General features: G+C 39.8%; 2 protein-coding genes across 4 annotated transcripts; both read left to right on the top strand.

Annotated features, from left to right (window-relative positions):
- The first annotated feature begins 2018 nt into the window (after positions 1-2018).
- LOC120561906 (transcription factor Sox-10-like) lies at positions 2019-6210 on the top strand. Its single transcript, XM_039805245.1, has 4 exons — positions 2019-2131; positions 2465-3143; positions 3541-3812; positions 3972-6210. The coding sequence occupies exons 2-4, from the start codon at positions 2704-2706 to the stop codon at positions 4757-4759; spliced, it is 1500 nt and encodes a 499-aa protein (XP_039661179.1). The 5' UTR covers positions 2019-2131; positions 2465-2703; the 3' UTR covers positions 4760-6210.
- Positions 6211-8440: 2230 nt separating this feature from the next.
- Positions 8441-11966, top strand: rnaseh2a (ribonuclease H2, subunit A). Of its 3 annotated transcripts, none has more exons than XM_039805276.1 (9): positions 8441-8552; positions 8900-9035; positions 9231-9302; positions 9503-9629; positions 9725-9812; positions 10019-10156; positions 10344-10431; positions 11132-11255; positions 11595-11966. In XM_039805276.1, the coding sequence occupies exons 2-9, from the start codon at positions 8909-8911 to the stop codon at positions 11746-11748; spliced, it is 918 nt and encodes a 305-aa protein (XP_039661210.1). In that variant the 5' UTR covers positions 8441-8552; positions 8900-8908; the 3' UTR covers positions 11749-11966. The 3 variants fall into 3 exon arrangements, with proteins under 3 accessions (XP_039661210.1, XP_039661216.1, XP_039661202.1); XM_039805282.1 differs by having other exon boundaries at positions 8465-8572; XM_039805268.1 differs by lacking the exon at positions 8441-8552 and adding an exon at positions 8586-8668.
- Positions 11967-16933: the final 4967 nt, after the last annotated feature.

Genomic DNA, 16933 nt, shown 5'->3' with positions numbered 1-16933 from the left:
GATGAAGACAAAGAGAGCAAAGAGAGAGAGGAGAGAGAGAGAGGGAGAAAACCGAGAGTCAGGCTCAACATGAGAGGCAACGGACACACAGGAGTTATTGTTGCATTCATTTTCAGTGTGCGTTTGTGTGTGTGTGTGTGTGTGTGTGTGTGTGTGTGTGTGTGTGTGTGTGTGTGTGTGTGTGTGTGTGTGTGTGTGTGTGTGTGTGTGTGTGTGTGTGTGTGTGTGTGTGTCCGGGTGCGCATCAGATGCTCGATTCTCTTCCTTCCCATTAGGCCATGCTTTAACGGCACAAATCATGGCCTACAAGCATGTACAAAGCAACGTTTTCACTGCTGCAGTCTTTACCACAAAAAGATGACGAAAGAAGAAAAAGTCTAGATGGATTTATCATTTAGGTCTAATTCATTTAAGAAATTTGTTTTAAAAAATATTTTCAATGATTAGTCATTCGGAAGCAGCCACTTTACTGTTGCGTTGCTTTAAAAAAGAAAAGAAATCTCCAACCGTCTGCAGCCTTCATCTCTTTCAGCAGTTTTTATTATTGATCAGTTAATTCTAGTTCTATTTGAATTAAATAATTCCACATCCGTCTGCATTTCAGATGTAGCCTAATAACAACCAGAAAGATAAAGTTGATAAGTTCTTCAAAGTTAAAGTGTGATTTCTAAAGCACTTCTTCAGCAAACGTATGACATTTAAGCATCACATTGTTTTGCCATTTGACTTAATAGAAACAATAAAGTCTTGCCACAACACCCTACCTGTCCCACAATGATTTTGTATCTGTGTGACATCATCATTGTGGGCGTGGTTGAAAGTCCAACAGAGACTGTTTGCCATGTGTTGAGGACTCTATGAAACACAAGCTTTTAATTTAATTATAAGGTAGCTAGCTATAATACACATTATATATGAATACTCATGTTGTGTCTGATCACATTTTAAAATTAAAATAACACGTCATCTTTGCTTTTCCTGGATATCGTACTTTGAGCACTGTCCAGTGAACAGTTTCAAGGTAAAGGTGGACGCCTTTCTAAGAATGATAGCCTACATAATCACATTATAATTCAATAGTGTACAGTAGGCTGTGCCTCAAGATGTTAAAGCTGTAAGTTTGGTAGTTCACATGTGATCAAGGATGTCAAAATGTTAAATCATCATTTATTTTCAGAATAAATGATTTGCACAATTTCACATGAACATAACTTGACATAACGGGTTTGTTAGTGCCACATTTGCCAAAAAGTGGCCCACTTTTGCTGTAGCTAATCATCATACCCTTTCTAACTTAAAAGTTGCATTGAGGATTGTAACTGTGTGTAACTGTGTAATGAGAATGTACTTTACGTTCATTTTTTAAAGATCATAATGCTTTAAAAGATAATTTTGCGGTCAGATAGAAAACTAGATTAGTTGTAATTTCATGACATTATTCATCACCAACCCAAATATAGCATTTCCTACCTGATTAATTATTATTTATTTATAAAGCTACATTTTCTTTCAAAAAACAAGATCTATTAGTTTACTTAACTTAGCGCATCACTCTGATAAGTTTTACAAGATTTTATTTTTTATTATAAAGATTTTAACTCAAAATTGCAATCTTTATTCCCAGTATCAAACTGAATCCGGTTAAATCAGAGCTGAACTTTTTTTTGAGGAACGTGACCACACGAGGCAATAACTCTCCTCATGATTGTTTATTTGTTTGATATAACATGTCAACACGTCCAACAAGGCTGGCCTTCTCCTGCCTCTAAATGGGCGCACTGTATAGTCATTTAAGCCACTCCGATGTAAAAATCTCACCTCTTCTCTGTTGGAAATGTTGCAGTGATGGACAGACGTGCATTAACAGTGTATTGCTCCCGTCCAATCACAGATCAGCGGGATAATTAAGGGACCAATCAGAGTGCGGCGAGGTGCTGGGGGGCGGGGCTGGCGGTGTGCTGGAATGCTGCCTCTCTGGGAATGTTTTCCACTTTCAATCACTTTTTTTTTTCTCCCAGTCCTCCTCACAAGGCGCTCTTTAAGCTCCGGTGTTGCCACACAGAGCAGCCATTCATCGGCTCTACAGTCATCCACACACACTCCCATGTTGAACCACTGGACATCTAAATTGGTAAGTTATGTAATTTTTTTAAACAATTTTTTTGTGATAAAAGGAAATATATTTCATATCAGTGCCATGTTTGTGCCAGTTGTATTTATTTATCGGAAGACGTTTAGCGTTAATTTGGCTTTGATTAAAAAAAGAAAAAATCTGTATGGATGCGGTTTTTTCGTCCAAATAGGATTATCATTATTAGGCCATTATTATTGGCTCCGCTAACTCTCTTTACCTGTTTAGTTTGAAGTACAACTAAAATTAGGCCTAGGCCAAAAAATGATCACCATTTGTGGATTAATGAGTGAATTACTTAACTGTTTCTATTATACTTCATATGGTTTATAGGTGTAGGCTAACCGCTTTTGCTGAAACGGATTTCCAGCCGACGAAGGAAAGGATTTGGACACCTTTACGCAGCAGTATGGCTTTGCCCGAGAAGAGTCAGCAATAACTGGGATCTTCGTAGACATCAGACATCTTATTCAATTTAACGAATCAATTACATTGAATCGTTTGAACTCTCTCTAAAACTAATTCTGCATTCGCGGGTTGTCTTGCCATTAGTTGAAAGTAAAAAAAAAAATATGTCCGGAGAGGAGCACAGCCTGTCCGAGGCGGAACTGAGTCCCGGAGGGTCAGACGATGGTCACTCACTGTCACCGACTCAACCCGGAGCGCCACCCCGCCAGGACTCACCTCTGACCGGGCCGCCGCAGCAGCTGACCTCGCTCTGTGTCGCGGATGGTAGCGAGGAGGATGGAGGCGATACAGCCAAATCGGAGATGGAGGACGATCGCTTCCCGATCGGCATCAGGGAGGCGGTCAGTCAGGTGCTGGACGGATATGACTGGACACTTGTGCCTATGCCGGTGCGCGTCAACAATGGAAACAAAGCTAAGCCCCACGTCAAGAGGCCCATGAACGCTTTCATGGTGTGGGCGCAAGCGGCGAGGAGGAAACTGGCCGACCAGTACCCTCACCTGCACAACGCGGAGCTCAGCAAGACCCTGGGCAAACTGTGGAGGTTTGTATGGGGTGATTGTTCCAGAAAAGAACAGTGTGGCCATACAGTGGCACATTTCTTGTGTCGCCTGTGCGTAAAGGATAAGTGGATGCGTAGATGTTAAACATGAATGTAAAACGTGGGCAAATTATAAGATCAAGCTGGTGATTGTAAAGAAAGAAAACACCGAAATCAACTTGGTGTTTTTGTTGTTGTGTCCCTTTAATTTAATGTAGCCTATACTGTATAATGTGTAGCCTACTAAATACTATCATATCTGGCGAGTTTTACCCTCCTTATCCTCTGCGCACGGGATTGAATTCGTTTTATTATTTTCAGACATATTCTAAGCAAATACTTTCACATTAATTCAAAAGGTCTGTAAGACTAAAATCAGTCCTTGTTTCTCTCCCCCCAGGCTGCTGAACGAGAGCGACAAGAGGCCATTCATCGAGGAGGCGGAGAGGCTGAGAAAACAGCACAAGAAGGACTACCCGGAGTACAAGTACCAGCCCCGAAGACGCAAAAACGGTAAACTAGCTACTGCTAGTGAGTCTGACAGCCAGGGGGAAGGGGAGGCCAGCCACTCCCAGTCACACTACAAGACCCTTCATCTGGAGCACAATGGCGGGGCTGGTTCTCCCCTGGGTGACCTGCACCACCACCACCATCACCACCACCATCCTGCTGGTAGGAGTCTGGACGCAATAATCATAATTTCCATTTTGACATTTCAAGATATATTTGGTCAAAAAAGGGGAATATAAAAAAAACAAACAATTTGATCTAAATAAAAAAGTAACACTTCAGTCCATTTGACCATGTTGTCCCTTCTTGTCTTTCCTCTAGGTCAGGGTCACAGCCCACCCACGCCCCCCACCACCCCAAAGACAGAGCTCCAGTCTGGGAAACTGTCAGATGCCAAGAGGGAAGGGGGAGCAGGAGCGTCCGGAGGATCAGGGGGGTCCAGGGGATCCCTCGGGGTGGGAGCTGAAGGAGCATCCGGTGGTCCGTCATCATCGAGTGCTAAACCCCACATCGACTTTGGCACCATGGACATCGGCGAGATCAGCCACGAGGTGATGTCCAACATTGAGCCGTTTGACGTAAATGAGTTCGACCAATACCTTCCTCCAAACGGCCACCCGCAGAGTGGAACCGGGGCCCCTGCAGCTGGATCTTCTGCCTCGTCATACGCCTACGCCCTGGCTGCTGCCAGCGGGCACTCCGCGTGGCTCTCCAAACAACAGCAGCAGCCTCAAGCCTCTCCGTCTTCCTCCGACCCCTCCAAGGCCCAGATCAAGAGTGAGTCTGTGGCTGGGAGCCACTACGCAGAGGCCTCATCCTCTCCCTCGTCAGGCACCCATGTCACCTACACCCCGCTCAGCCTCCCTCATTATGGCTCTGCTTTCCCCTCGCTGGCCTCTAGGGCTCAGTTCGAGTACGCAGAGCACCAGGCCCCCGGGGCGTACTATGCCCACTCCAGCCAGGCCCCGGGGCTGTACTCAGCCTTCTCCTACATGGGCCCTACACAGAGGCCTCTGTACACTACCATAGGAGACCCCTCCAGCGTGGCACCCTCTCACAGCCCCACGCACTGGGAGCAGCCTGTTTACACCACACTCACAAGACCTTGAGACCTTGAGGGAGACCAGCTGAGCAGAGGGAATATATGGGAAGTGTGTGAGTGGATCTGTGTGTCTGTGGGTGTGCAAGTATGTAAGCGTGTGATTGTGTATGTGTGTGTGTGTGTGTGTGTGTGCGCCCGTGCCATATTGATGTTATATTAGAGGTTTTTACTTTTTTAGCCAATATAATGCAAGATGCATCCAAGGGGCCTTACACAGTTAAAAACAGCCACAGACTCGCACAATATAAAGTGTGAAAAATGAATGGATCAACTGCCAATCAAAAATTAAATAAACCTTAACAAATGTGTGCCATCATAAATTTATAAGTTGGGATGTACAGCAAGTTTGTATACAAGAGTTAGACGAGTGAGATACTGAGAGTGAACAGATGTTGCATTGATGAGTGACTCTGATTTGACCTAGACACGACAGGTTCAGACTGACATAATCAGATTTTATTAACCAAACTAAAGCAGATGTTTTTTTGATGTTATTGTGTTATTTTATATGAGTAGTAAGTTTATTGTCATTGTTGATATCCTCGGGTGTAACTTTATTGTGACTGATTTGACATTACACTAATAGCCTACATCTGCACCACTGCTTTGGGAAAAGCATGTTTTGTTTCAATAAGATGTTCCCTGGGGTTGTTTTTTTTCGTGGCCAGAAAAGGAAAGTTGCAACCTTTTTTTCTTTGTAGATAGCACACTCTGTATTTCTGTTCTGTAATTACATTGACTTCACTGAACTGAAGAATTAAGCATTTAAGGGGAAAATAGGAGAAAGAGAGGGAAAGAGAGCTCTTAAAGATGTATTTCAGCCTAACACGTAGTCTTGGACACATACCTCAACTCTATTCATTTTGTGCCAATAGCAAAGGAGAAATACGACACTGAATACCTTATCAAATAATGACGAAGGTTTTCAAAAATGTAGAGCAGTAAACCTCTGTGTCTTCTTCCTTTTTGCTTTTTAAGTGCCTAACATTTTGCTGATTTGCATCTGATTTTTCCAATAACGGAGTTAAAATCTATAAGTACAAAGTCTCAACCAAATCTCTTTAGATAATTGGCCAGCTTTGGGTCCTACTTAAGGATTAGAATCACATGTACGCCCGCTCTGCACTGCCTGTAGACCAAAAGCATGTTTTCGTCTCTACAGGTTTTTTTTCCTACATTGTGGTCAAATAGCCCTCTTCCTCTTCAGCAATGTGAATAATGGTCATTACCACAGGCTTCACCTTTATTATGTGATGCATACGTTATCATTTTATACTGACCCTCTTACCATGTAGTTATTATTTTTATGTAAGTAATAATGCATTGTGTGTCACACCTTTGCTTCTTCCATTTTGTATAATTCTGGATAGTTTTGTAAAGTGTTTGCTATATTCACTTAAGTATTTTGCTTCCATACAAGAAAAGCAATGTTGAAATTTTATTGTTGTCATCTATTAAATGAATTTATTTATAAAAAAAAAAAAATCCTGTGTAAGAGCGTTATTTATGCAGCATCGATGGCTATAAGATAACAAAGAGCAATAAGTGAATGGTGAAAAAGAATTAATCAACACCACGCTGCTGACGTGTAAACTGTAATAACAACACAATCAGTGCCCCACCAACCTAAGCTGTTTAGTGTGTTTGTGTGTGTGGTAGGCTAAAATTGACTACTAATTCCCCACATTTAATCGGCTGGGGACTGCGTGTTACTGAGAAAGACAAAGAGAGCCATTCAGCGAGGGAGAGGGACAGAAAGAGAGCGAAGGGGTGGGTGTAAAGAGCCAGAGGCAAGGCCAATTTCAGCTCAGTAACCAGCGTACACTTGGACTTTTGTACATGGCTTTCCTTTCACTCTACCCTCTCCTCTCCACCTGAGGCTCCCTCCCTGCCTCCACACTTAGCTGCTGTTTAAACCCATTCAGCGGGCATCGGAAATCAGAGTGTCAAGTTCATTGTTGTGGGTTTGAATGTGAGGGAGATGTAAAACAAAGATGATGTTAGACGTGGTGGTCTTTTGGAAAAATAAATATCCGAGAGAGAGCTGCAATTCATTTTAGTAGAAAAGGAAAGGTTATTCACAGAGCAGTCCAAACCAATGAAAAACTGTTCATTTTCACTATAAATTAAGCTACACTAGGTTGATAAATAAAAAAATGGTTGCACTCAGTACACTTGGATTGATTCAACTAATAAGTTGATTCACAGACACTGATAGAATCGTGTTGTGAGCACAGAAAGAAAAAATGGTGTTGGAGCTGAAACTAATCAGAAAACAAATATCAAACGCGGTTCCAGCTTTAGGCCTCAGGCCTGCCGCTTCTCAAAAAACAGAAACAAACATTGAATTGCATAAAACAGATAAAACAGTAAGAAAGGAAATATTAGAGAATGGAACATTTATGTATGATTACTACTAATCCCCATCATGTCATTAGGGGTCATTAGGGGTATAATGATACATCGATCTGGATTGATATATCGATTCAGTGATGCACGATCCAATATTATCGATGCAAAAGTGAAAATACCGATACATAACATCTCTAGGAGGCCCCTTTATTTTAGAATCCAACATTATATTTATTCTTTTTATTAAAAACAATAGTTTGTTTAAATTGTAATAAAATTGTCAAATCATATTTCAGTTGCTTTTTTTGATTTGATATAAATGTAGCTGTGTTAAATTGGCTTATGTATCCTCTCATATTGATCGCAGACTCCTGAATTGAATTGAGTCGAAATCGAATCATGACAGACTTAAAGATATCAACATATATTGTTGTAACGTTGTCCAAAGAATCAATATAATATCGTATTGTGATAAAACTTGTGATTACACCCCTAATTGTCATGTGGGAATATATAACAGTTCTTAAGGTTTTTAATCTGGGGAAATTTCAACTGTAGAAGTTAACAAGGATGCAAAATGCACCCAAAATACACCAGGGACAGTGGGTTTTCAGGGGTAGAAAAAAGGTCAACAGTATGTGCCACATAGAATAGGTTTGCATCATCTGAAAGCTGGAAACCTGAAGATTAATTTGAGATGCAGTTTTTGCCTCGCCAAAATTAAGTCTAACTTTGGATAATAACTTTGTTATTTGGCTGCCAACTTCCTGACAAGATCGTTAAGGTTTTAATACTATCTGTCTCTGATGAATAAATACAATACAAAAAATATATAAAATATATATAATAATAATGATAATAATAATCAATCTGGCTGTTGATTTACACAATCACTGTAGATTTAAGTAAAATTATATTTGAGTACTTCATCTTACTTTAGGCTACTTCAACTAGCCTACTCTACATTTCAGATTGAATTATTAATCCACAATTATTTTTTACTATCTTTTGACAGCTACTTGTTACTTTGTAGATTAAGATTTAACATAAAAAACAAAGGGTTGTCTTTTAAAATGTTTTAGATTTATCTAATCAACATCCAGCTGTAGACTAACATGTTGTTTACATGTTAATGCATCACTAACAGCTATTACATAATATAATATATACAACAAACAACTATAAAAAGCGATATTATGTACAATCAATACTTTGACTTTAAGTAGCCTATATTTTGATGAAAACACTTTACCGGTAGGCTATGTACTTTTACTGTTTTGCATGACTTTTACCAAAGCTTTACGTGTGAGAATTGGTACTCCTGACCAACTGGTGGCGGTAATGCACCAACAAATGTACAGGAGAAGAAGAGGAAGAAGCGTGTGACGTCATTCCAGGGGCGCCAAGTTTCTGCAGAAGACAGAATCACAACACGAAGATTGTGAAAGGTGCCCCCGCCGTCTAAATAGTTAAGAATTTGCGTTGTTCGGATATTGTGATATATGCTGCTTTAATGTTTTATCCCAAGAGCCTAAACTACTCGTTTAAAGAGCTTGTTGTTCTGGTAAAAATGTCAGTCTGAGTAGTTAGCAACGAGACTAGCAGTCAGCTAACGTTAACGTTTGAGCTCGTAAGCAACATAATACAGTAACGTTTACGTTACAAAAGCTGGAGCTAACAGATATGTGTGTTCGAAATTTGTGTAGCTAACACGGTGCATTGTTGTACAGGAGTTGTACGTTGAGTAACGTTGAGACTTGAACATGATAAGTATTTAATTAGTGTTCTCTTTCAGCCAGCCGTCATGGACCTCAGTCCCTTTGAAACAGACAACTCGGTCAGCTGCCAACTGTCCTCTCAGATCCCTGATATCTGCAGGACTGAGGACTGCTGTTTGGGCATTGACGAGGCCGGCAGGGGGCCTGTGCTGGGTATGCTGTTAGTTAGCTAGTTTTTCCGTAAACTGAAACTCACAGTGTTTTAATTTAAGACTGCATCCTCACATCTTCTGTTGGATTCATCCATTACATATCATGGAGTTACTGATTGTGTTGTATTGTATCACTGCATTGTGTGGCATGTGCTTCCCATCCCATATTTACAGTGTTTTATGTTTTGTGATCCAGGGCCCATGGTGTATGGAATATGTTTCTGTCCAGTTTCCAAAAAGCAGGAGCTGAAGGAATCAAAAGTGGCAGGTAATCCTGTTGGCCTAGATCTGTGCAAGGATGTTGCAGTCTTTCTCAGCGTGATGCTTTAAACTCATGCTCACTGCTATCTTAATGATAAAAATGTGAAGTTAGTCTTTTTCTTTGTTCAGGTAATAAAAATACTTTATTCAATAAATAAGTATATTAGGCCAAACATGTTTTGATGCATTTTGTCATTCCCTTATCAGATTCAAAGACTCTATCAGAGGCAGAAAGAGAGAATCTTTTCCAAAAACTGGATGAAGCCAAAAGTTATTTAGGCTGGGCTCTGCAGATTCTCTCACCAAACACCATCTCTACCAGCATGTTACAGAGGTACGGGGCACATACAGTACTATGCACACAGACTGTTTTTGTTTTTTTAAAACTGTGTTTATATTCACACTCACCCATATGTCTGCTTTTATTAGGACAAAGTACAACCTGAACGCTCTTTCACATGATACAGCAATTGGTCTAATACAGTATGCCTTGGACAGTGGAGTACAGCTCACAGAGGTATGAAAACAAGTCATTCATGTGAATATAAAGGTGCACACCTAATGCTTTTGTTGGATTGTGTCTGTGAATTGTGTGCTATTCATGTGCTGCACAGTGCAACTAAAATACATCAACTAATTCAACATTAGACTCAATCATCTTTTTTCTTTTCTCTTTCCTGTCTTACTTGGCCTGCTCTCCTCAACCTACCTGATTTTCTGAAGGTATTTGTGGACACAGTTGGCCCAGCAGAGAAGTATGAGGAGAAACTTTCAAAGCTGTTCCCAGGTATAAAGGTGACTGTGAGGCCAAAGGCCGACTCCCTCTTCCCTGTCGTCAGTGCAGCCAGTATCTGTGCGAAGGTTAGTGACCACCAGCCACCTGGATCTCGGTTCATAGTTGTCATGACATCTTGCATTGATGTCCTGGTTACTTCAGTGGTCGTTAATTCAGGATCATAGAGCTAACAATTGCTGCTACCTAAATGCTCCATGTACACATTTTAAGCTTTAGTTAAATAGTTTTTCTGATGCTATGTGCTGATGTCAGGTGGCCAGGGACCGTGTTGTAAAGGGCTGGAACTTTGCTGAGGACCTGGGAGAGGTGGATGTAGACTACGGCTCAGGATACCCCAATGGTAACAGAAACCGTTAATGGCTATTATAATCCTTCCATAATGACATCCATGTTTTAGAAATACTTAAAGGTGCCCTGCCACACATATTTCATTACTTTGTGGTAATGTCTGAAGTTCATCCATGGATTCTGTAACATTTAAAATTTACCTTGTTTCAAGCCATTCTAGCGTGGTATAGAAAGCCTACAGGAAGACTCAGCTTGATTTCTGCCAGTTCTCATTAATATTCAACATGCTAAGCTGTTTGAATCTGATTGGCTAACAGCTAGCCAATGAGAGCATTGCTGTCAGAATCCTTTACCCAGCCCAGCTGGGTGAGCTAATGAATAGTAATGAGCTCAGGCAACATGATGTCAGACTGACCAGCTTTTGTAATTGGCCTGATTTCTCGGCTTATTTCTTTTCAGTGGCTAGAGCTGACAAAGGAGGTAGCAGTTCATTTTCACATTCACAACCTAACACAAACACATATGGACCTAACATATTTCAAAAAATGCAAGTAAAAACGGTTTTGTATGGCAGGGCACCTTTTAATATATTTAATAAAATCAGCATTTGGGTGCACTTACCCAAATAACCTATTAACAGGCATTTATTTTTTTAAATTCTGTGTCATTGTTAATGTTACCTAAACAAGACTAAGATTGTTATAAATGCATTTAGAAACTGCATGAAAAAAAAATGTCCTCTACATTTTCAGACCCCAAGACTAAAGCGTGGTTGCTCAAGTACCTGGACCCAGTGTTTGGTTTCCCTCAGTTTGTTCGATTTAGTTGGAGCACTGCCCAAACCCTGATTGACAACAAGGGTGTGACTGTCCACTGGTAAAGAGCCTTCAAACTTGATTTTGACCAAATGCATTGGATGTTTAAAAGCAGAGGGGTGTGTGTGTGTGTGTGTGTGTGTGTGTGTGTGTGTGTGTGTGTGTGTGTGTGTGTGTGTGTGTGTGTGTGTGTGTGTGTGTGTGTGTGTGTGTGTGTGTGTGTGTGTGTGTGTGTGTGTGTGTGTGTGTGTGTGTGTGTGTGTGTGTGTGTGTGTGTGTGTGTGTGTGTGTGTGTGAGATTTCCAGGTCATGTGTAATGTCTGTGCAAATCCTTTTGTGTTCAGAAGAAGACCTAACCACAGTGTAAAAATCAGTCTTGTTTTGTCAACTCTGTCCTCAGGGATGATGATGACGAGGATGGGGAGAAGGCGGCCCAGCGGCAGAACAACCGGTCCATGTTGGCCTACTTCAGTTCATCAGCTGGAGGTAACGACCAAAACCCGACACACCGCTTCTTTACTGAGCGGAGGCTGAAGAGCCTCGACAGACTCTGAAGACAACACAGTAGAGGACACACACGTACAGGAAATTATAAGCTCTGTGAGATTTTCATATGTAGCTCAAACAGCGAGTCTTCGGCACGGATGTGGACTTTGATGAAACATTGCAGACATTTTATGTTTGTATCACCAATGCATACGTAAATCAAGATCTTTCTTTATTTGTCCTTTTTGTACCTATTTTTTATACATTAAATAATGTTTAAAACTCATGTTTTGCTTCACAAGAGCCTTTTGTTTTAAAATTCTACACCATACTTTCAAAAAAAGGAAAAAGGCATCGTTTAGATTTAGATGCAATCTTTAATGCTAATACTGCCCTCTGGTGGCAATATAACAAAATGCACCAGAGGTTTGATAGGCATGTTCAACATGAACCATTGTGGGTTCTAGCACAACCACGTTCTGATGGTTGACATAGACAAATGCTACATATCCACCACAATATGACAACCGCAGAGTGAAAACCACTCAGCACAGCTTGTTCCACATACACTGAAATCATAGTCACTCATCATGTATATCACATTATTTAGGCTACAGTACTGCATAAGGATCATGGCTTATTATCTATGTATCGGATGATACCCAGGACAGAGTTTTGGTGCATATACCAAAATGAGGAATATGAACATGAATTTTTTTTTTCATTTAACAAACTTACCATACAAGATTTAAGCTTTGGCTAAATAACATATAGTCTTAAATTATGATTCAAATCAGAAATCTAATCAAAGCATCATTTAAGAGTAATATTCTGAGTAAACTTTCAATGCCAGCTTTCATAGTTTTCAACCCTTGATGTTGTCGGCACCAAAACATTTTGAGGTTTAAAACTCAGCCATGAAGGAAAACTTGAAATTTTTGCTTTTCTCGTAATACATACAGGTTTGTTTTTATTCTACTTGTTATTGTTGTGCAAATGACTAATAAAGAACCGTTAACCTAATTTTAGCTTGCATTATGTTTCATAACCTAACATTATGTTTAATAACTTTAATAACATTTTGAACTAAAATCTCTATGTTCTATACTCTTCAGTTTTACATCTTGCGTGTTGAGGCTACCCACCACAAGTCTGAGGTTAACAGGAAGCTAATAGATCGATAGGTTAAATGGTATTACTGCATACTGTTCCCCTCTTTAAATACCGCAGTGTAATCTGTATTAACCGAACAAAACACATTTGGCGTTGCATAGATCTTGAGATGTTTGCTAAGTTATCCAGCTATCCTGTTGATCCGACTCCCATCCGCAGAGTGCTTCATCCTCATCTGACTGCAGGCTTCACACATACACAAGTTCATATACAGCATCACGTTTTGCTACGGGAACACAAAAGGCAGCTGGTTAAGAAGGGGTGTCCATATCATCAGAAAAATAAATACTTCATTGACTTGCCGAGCCTAACAAAAAGTTGAAAAAAAATAAAGGCATGTCCATCTGTCACTACTTGGATTTGTGTCTAGAGTCTTGGATCCTCTTCCCACAGTTCATAGCTAAAGTGGAGATCGCAAACGAGGACAGGATCATAATCGAGCTCCCCACAAAATGAGATGACGCTCCTCTGAAGGTTGATCTCAGGCCTTTCCTGGGAAAGGTTTCTCTGTTGAAGGCTGCTGTGGCGTTCACCGTCTGGCCCACATTCTCCATGGTTATAGATGTTGCTTGGACGTACGGATGCTGAAGGCAAAGTCCACGAGCTCGTCTCGGGAGGTTGGATGTTTGGTCTGCTTCAGTCTCCGCAGGTGTCTGGATCTTTGTGTCCTGACCAACACGTCATCTGTTGTGTTCCTTCCGAGTGCTTTCTTGATGATTTACGTCCATTTATAACCTCCCCAGGCTCCTCATCTAATCCCTCTAAGTCACCCGGTCTACTGCTGCGTCAATGGGATTAAAACTAGTTAGCCCATGCCTTGCGGAGGATCAAGGTGACGATCTTTCAGCATAAGACTGTCTACTTTAATTCTATTAGATCACCCTGCCTTCCTTCCTTGATTAATGGATTTTTTTATGAGATAGAAGCTTGCAGTGAATAACTATGTGTAAACATAATTAGGAAAGGGCATGAACAATGATGACACTAAGACAGGCGAGAGGTACACAGTCATGTCATTCATGGTCATTTCCACACGCCTCGTTAGTTTCCATGCTGCAAATGTTTCTTTTCATATTCATCACAATCGAAAATAAGCTCTCTATACATTTTGCTAAATAAAAATATTAAATATCTTTCAAAGCAAAGCATGTTTACAAAAAGCAGTTTTGTGAACCAAATGAAATAGCCCTGTCTTAGCAGACAATAAGGACCAAGGTACTCGGGAGGAGAAGCAGAAGTTGCTCATTTTTGGCAGCTGGTTTGTTTTTCCATTAATTACGGGCTGTAATTGATGCAAGAAGAGCTGCCAGAATGAGTCAGTTTTCTACGACTCCTGTACTTTCCTGAACAAGTACTGCTCCTTCCCTGAGAAAAGAAGATCAATTAATGATCCAGTCTGATTCGCAGTGAAGAAGAGTACATCTGGGTAAGAAACCATATGGGACAACTATACAATAAAATCCTCATTTAGCCAACAGCATTAGACAATTTTATCCAAAATCTTTAGCCCACATCTTTATTCTCCTTGCAGATTTTTTAAAGTTATATATATATATATATATATATATATATATATATATATATATATATATATATATATATATATATATGTTCAGTCTCTGCAAATTAATCTGTTATCTAATTGAATGGATTAATCTTCTAAACCGTTTACAATGCAAAAATGCTAAACATTTTCTGACTCAAGACACTGGGAATTTGGGATGGGTGATTTTCATTATTTTCTGACATTTTATAGCCTAAAGTTAAACAATTAAGCAATTATTATAAAAAATAATCTTTATTAAAAAAAATCACAAACCATCATATGCTTCAACTATATTTAATCCACGGCTTTACATTTTATCTATAATATTTGTATTATCTGTGACAGCTATGTGTTCAATTCTTTGAAACTAGCAAATCATATGTATTGGAAAGTGCTGTGTTACTGGCAAAAGAACCTTTCCATCAACATTTCCATCTATCCACTGAAAAAAAACCGTCAACTTGTACTGTCAGCTATAGCTTGTACGCATATTTCAGCACCAAGGACAGCTCCTCCTCACTGTGAACCTGGTCACAGGGGGTCAGCAGGTATCTAATCCCCGAGGTTGTTACACACAGTCCCAGTTTCTTTTCATGGCGTCCCTTTAATTGTGCTAAATGGATTGCGCCGGTTCTTTTCCACTCCTGACAGAGACAGCTTTCATGAATGAATGTGTGACGGCGATACTGTCTTGGTAGTGTGAGAGGCTTCAACTATGAGTCCAAAAAAAAGTACACAAAAACACTTTAGTGGCATATTGGAGTTATGTGTTCTCATATAACTTTTTTTTCTTCCTTTAAGGCCTGTCTGTACTCTCTGAGTAGTGTGTACAAATTGGCCATGTTTTCTTATTTGACTTGTTAGGCAAGCAAAACGGCACAAATATATTAGCTTTTAGACTGACAACAGGGTGTTCAGGCAGTAATTGCACAGTAAAGTGATATCAGGACTAATACTGATATCAATAATATAGGTTAGAAATACAAAAGTGATTAGCTTACAGCAATTACAGATAACCATGGATTTTGCAGAAAAAGTCAGCAATATGGATTTTATTTTGTTAAAGCGATTAAAAAGTTTCCATTCAAAATTAATTGTTTTTATGAGACCAAAAAAAGTCAAGATAATGTCGCTGATTATGTTCCTGTTCAGTAGAAAATCAAAGACAATCTGCTGTCTTATAAAATGTTTCCGATGGCAAAATGTAATTTGTAAATGTCATCTGTGTAAGTGACCTTTGAGGATTTCTTCATTAAACAGCAGAAATGTTCGCTAGGCATTACATGCTGGTGTCGTCAGTGATTCTTTAACATGAAATTGTCCTGGGTACAAATTTAAAGATCATTCAGCCATTTCCTCATAAGTCATCACTTTTATAATGATGTGTTATGTGTTTATGTTTTACTACATGTATATTCCCACGGCTTCTGGTGCAATCCGATCTAAAGCTTCTTATCTGTGGATCAGCAGCATTTCCCTGGTCTCCACAGACTTTGTTGTGCCTGGCCGTCAGATTCAATTATCTCGGTCAAGCTCCCTTAGTTGCCCTGGAATTTTTCTCAACATAAGTCGTTCATTTTAATTGGAATAGCAGATATTTTCCACATGGTGGCCCTATTGCCTCAACATGAAAACTGATCTATTTTATAGCCATATGAAAATTTCAGTATGTAAGTAGAAGAATTTTGGGTTGCACTTGAACAAGCTCATATTAACTTGAACAAAACAAAAAAAGACAGTCAAATCATACAATGCAACATAGCCAAGAATATATAAAAGGTGCTGATCATGCCGTATGAAAACGGGTGTGAAAGCAACTGGATCTGTACTGCAGCTGTGAAGGTAATCACCACAATTTCACTGTATTATATCTTTCTTGTGTTGCTGCCATAGACTGTATGGTTGCTGCCAATTGATGCTTGTGTTTCTTCCGATTCATTTTAGTACAAAACATGCGACCTGCATGTTTTACTGGAGCAAACATTTGTCGTTCGCTAGGGCAAAGGTTCAAAAATGAGGTCCAGAACAATGCCAGCAAAATATACTTACATAAAAGTCAATGTCTTACCCCAAATGTGACAAACATTTTGTACAATTAGACCACACTATGATTTACTTAAAACTTCACATAGACACCCTAGTGACTTAACTTGAGAATGTGCACTGCTTTGATGATATTTTGTACATTCAGTCTTCTGCCTTCACTATTTGTGTAGGTGTACACCTGTACCGCAAGCTAAACACTTCCAATTAAGGTTGGAGCCAGTGTTGGTCTTTGTAATTTTTTTACTGGAAGCAATTGTGAGACTGTGAAAACAGTATTGGACAACAAATTCTCTGATTGTTAGTGATTACATATCAAAAATACCATAAACAAGAGTACTGAGACCAAAGGTATTGTAACAAGACAAAGAGTCTGCAGCCATGCTAATGGCTCTGTGAGGCTGTAATGCTCATTGGAGAAAGCCGTACTGTTAAACTATTCCAAAGTATTGGACCAATTAAATCTTGATGATGGCGCTAGATAAATAAAT

Source organism: Perca fluviatilis, chromosome 1 (genome assembly GCF_010015445.1).
Source record: "Perca fluviatilis chromosome 1, GENO_Pfluv_1.0, whole genome shotgun sequence".
NCBI lineage: Eukaryota > Metazoa > Chordata > Actinopteri > Perciformes > Percidae > Perca > Perca fluviatilis.
This window is presented reverse-complemented; position numbering and strand designations above follow the sequence as displayed.